Source organism: Cebus imitator, unplaced genomic scaffold, assembly GCF_001604975.1.
Source record: "Cebus imitator isolate Cc_AM_T3 unplaced genomic scaffold, Cebus_imitator-1.0 Scaffold280, whole genome shotgun sequence".
Lineage (NCBI taxonomy): Eukaryota > Metazoa > Chordata > Mammalia > Primates > Cebidae > Cebus > Cebus imitator.
In genome coordinates this window covers 1577485-1581372 of record NW_016107595.1, presented here as the reverse complement: position 1 = coordinate 1581372, position 3888 = coordinate 1577485, and the positions used below count along the sequence as shown (strand labels likewise).

The following is a 3888-nucleotide window of genomic DNA, read 5'->3' as shown; positions in this document are numbered from 1 at the left end:
AAAACCCCATCTATACTAAAAAAAAAAAAATTAGCTGAGCATGGTTGCTCACACGTGTAGTCCCAGCTACTGGGAAGGAGGGAGGATTTCTTGAGCCCAGGAGTTTGAGGCTACAGCAAGCTATGATCATGCCACTGCACTCCAGCCTGGGCAACAGAGGGAGACCCTGTGTCAAAAAAACAAAACAAAACAGAACTCAGACTGAAAGTCCTCCCAGATGACAGGGGAAATTTCCCTGCAGAGGGGCTGATGCCTTGAGGAGGAGGAGGTGTTTCACCAGAGCCATTTTCTGAAACCCCAGCCCAATCTCTTGTTTTCCCCACACTCCCTTTCCCTGAAAAGCCCTGCCCACACCCACAAACACCACTGTCTGAGGCTCCCCCAATCCACTGCCCCTCACAACCTGGTCCCTGTCTGTTTCTCCCATTTCACAAGCCTGGGTGGGGCTGAGAGGGTGGGTACTATCCTCACGGGACTTGGATTTTCAAGGACAAGGTTACCACATCCTCTTGAGTTCATCCTGGGGAGTTCCAGACCCCTGTCCCTGGGACACAATTATTGCCCAGCCCCGAGCCATTGGGCAAGGACCAAGATGGTCTCCTGGACTGGGGTGTCAGCTGAGTGTTTGGGGACAAGGCGGTAGCACCCCTGCCCTCACCCAGCTGTCTGTTGTTACCTGCAGGGAACCCAGATGATCTTCAATGCAGCCAAGGAACTGGGCCAGCTGTCCAAACTCAAGGTGAGGAGTGGGGACAGATTATGGGGTGGGGGACTGCCCCCCCATACTCACGTGGCTTCCAGGTTGCCATCATCCTGGGGGAGGGGTCCCAGGATGATGACATGCATTACAGGCTGCAAGGACAGGAACTCTACTCACTCAAGCACAAGATATTTGCTCCCCAGTGTGTCAGAAAAGTGTGAATAGTTCAGCTTCAGGTACATCTTGATCAAGAGAGCACGTCATTTATTCACCAAATATTTATTGAGCACCTGCTGTGTGCCAATCACATGCTGGGTCCTGGGATGATGAAAACATTGACCCTCAGCCCAGCTTGTCCAAGTTTTACAGAGATGAGGCCCATAGACACAGATTCTGAAGGCAGGGCCCACACTACCCATGTGGCCCTCTCCCTATCCATCCAGGACCACATGGTACGAGAAGAAGCCAAGAGCTTGACCCCGAAGCAGTGTGCCGTTGTTGAGTTGGCCCTGGACACCATCAAGGTGAGAGGCCCTACCTCTGCCCCTCCCAGGTGGGGGGTGCAGAGACCCATATTAATTCATTAATTTGTAAATACTCCCTCCATCCCCCTTCTGTGCCAGAGCTGGGCTGGCTAATGCTGGAGGCTTAAGGAACGCCATCCTCAGCCTTGTAGAGTCAGGCTTGGGGTAGAGGGAAGGATGCGGGCTGAGGGAGCCCAAGGCGGGAAGAGGGCATGTGAGAGATGGGTTCTGAGGAATGCATAGGAGTTCACTGATCAAAGCAAAGGAGGAGGTGAAAAAGTAGCAGAGGGAGGGATCGGGAGTGGTAACTGCAGGGCTGCCCAGCCCTATATGAGTGGATAGAGGATGCCACCAGCCTCACCTGTCCCCACCCCATCCTCCACAGCAATATTTCCACGCGGGTGGCGTGGGCCTTAAGAAGACCTTCCTGGAGAAGAGCCCGGACCTGCAATCCTTGCGCTATGCCCTGTCACTCTACACGCAGGCCACCGACCTGCTCATCAAGACCTTCGTACAGACGCAATCGGCCCAGGGTAAGGGCGCCCAGACCCCACCACCCTTTCCAGCTCTGCAGAGGCAGCCCAACCCAGAGCCTAAGCAGCTGCCATTGGCTCACTCCTCCTGTGACGTCATGGATGGGGCAGAATTGACATCTCTGCACCAAGTCCAGGGACCAATGAGTGATGGAACGTTTGTGGGGGCGGGGCCTCTGACATCACAGGCCGGGAGGTGTTTGTCCACTCCTGGGAAAATCTGTAATCTCCTGGGGCCAGACAATGATTGACAGCTCTGGGGTGGAATGTCTTTGACATCAAGGACCAGGGTGTGGAACCTATGACGTTGTAGGGCCACAAGGTGATTGTCGTCTCCTGGGAAAATCTGTGGTGTCCCAGGGCCAATGAATGATTGTCGGCTCCTGGAGGACCTCGAGAGTCATGGGTCCAAGGAGTGGTTGACCTCTCTGGAGGATCGTCAGGAGTGATTGACAGCTCAGGATGGGCAGGACCTCTGACGTCAAGGGGTCAAGGAATGATTGGCAGGTCCAGGGGTGGGGCTTCTGACATCATGGTCCCAGGGAGTGGTTGAAGTCCCCTGAGCAGGACCTCTGTGATGTCATGGTGCTAAGGAATGATTGACAGCCCCAAGGGAGGGAGGGACCTCGACTTGGTGGGGGAGGGTGGACAGAGAGGGAGTTCCCATTTCTCAAACTCTCTCTCTCTTTCTCTCTGTCTTTTGCTTCGGTCTCCTGTCCCTCTCTGAGCGCACACACAGGGCAGCTGGGGCTGGATGGAGAGCAGGATTTCCTGGGGACCCCCCCTTTTCACAATTGGTCCCGACAGACAAGGGAAAGAAGTTTGGCAGCTGACCTCAGCAGGGGGAGGGAGAGTCGCCGTCACACCCAGTCTGGGGCGAGGGGAGCCTCCAGCGGTCCTCTTCTCCCCCGATCCAGCCAGCCCAGTGCCCTCCGTGGACGCTGGGTCTCTGAGCTCAGCTTCCTGTCCAGATCTGGCTGCTTTTAGTGTCCCTGGCGTCCCTGGAGCAGGAGGCTGTGTGTCTGTCTGTCCGTCTGTCTGCAGCTGACGTTTCTCTCTCTCTTGTTTTTCCTCCTTCTCACTCGCTGTCCCCTCTCCGCACCTCCCCTGCCCCCTCCACACACACTCCTCCATCCTCACCTCTCACTGGCTCGTCTCTCCCCGCTCCCCATGCTCCCCCCCTCTCTCCCCCCTCCACCCCCCAATTAGTCCATGGTGGAAAAGGTACTAGGTTTACCCTTAGTGAAGACATTTATCCTGAGAAGGGTACGTGCCTCCTCCGCCGCCCGCCCGCCCGCCCGCCACCCGCGCCTGGTGCCCGGTGCCTGCGCCCCTCCCGGCCCCGGCTAGTAAAAGGCTCGCCCTTCTGCCTCCAGGGCCTGCAGGGCCCCCGCCCAGGCCTGAGTGGCTTGGAGGGCCCAGGCGGGTGAGGGGGAAGGACGATTTGCTGGTTCCACATGGGGAAGAAAAAGCGATTCCAGTGGGAATCCCAGAATCCATTTCTCCCGAGATGATGTCTTTTTTAAGCCATATTCCGGGACCCGGGGACAGACACCTGTCAGGTTAAGAGGTGGGCTCAGATCCCAGCTCAGTCACTCCCTGGGTAGGCACCTTGGGCAAGAATCTGTCTCCCTGAGCCTCAGTTTTCTCATCTGTAAAATGGGGACACTCAAGGACCCTATTTCATAGGATTATTGTTATTAATATTGTTATTATTTAGAAACAGCCTCTCCGTCTGTCACCTAGGCTGGAATGCAGTGGTGTAATCACTGCTTACTGCAGCCTCCACCTCCCATGCTCAAGTGATCCTCCTGCCTCAGCCTCCCGAGTAACTGGGACTACAGGCACCAGCCACCATGCCCAGCTAATTTTTAAAAATTTTTTGTCAGGGAGGGGGGTCTCACTTTCTTGCCCAGGCTGATCTCCAGTTCCTGGCCTCAAGTGATCCTCCTCTTAGGCCTCCAAAAATGTTGGGATTACAGCTGTGAGCTACTGTAAGAGGCTGATGAGATTATGTTTAGAACTGGAGGACTTATATTTAGAGCCATGTCTGGGACAGGATAAGATCTCAGCAATTCCTCACTGCTGTTATTGTTCTTTTCTTTTTTTCTTTTTTCTTTTTTTTTTTTTT

General features: G+C 55.0%; 1 protein-coding gene across 5 annotated transcripts in view; it reads left to right on the top strand.

Moving 5' to 3' along the window:
- UNC13A (unc-13 homolog A) overlaps window positions 1-3888 on the top strand; it is an 86149-nt gene that overhangs the window by 71526 nt on the left and 10735 nt on the right. For 3 of the 5 annotated variants that reach the window (XM_037728767.1, XM_037728769.1, XM_017501258.2), the window contains 4 exons: window positions 683-739; window positions 1144-1224; window positions 1610-1757; window positions 2967-3023. In XM_037728767.1, coding sequence (XP_037584695.1) covers window positions 683-739; window positions 1144-1224; window positions 1610-1757; window positions 2967-3023 — 343 coding nt within the window. The remainder of the gene's footprint in view (window positions 1-682; window positions 740-1143; window positions 1225-1609; window positions 1758-2966; window positions 3024-3888) is intronic. The other 2 variants (XM_037728770.1, XM_037728768.1) reach the window with 1 other exon arrangement.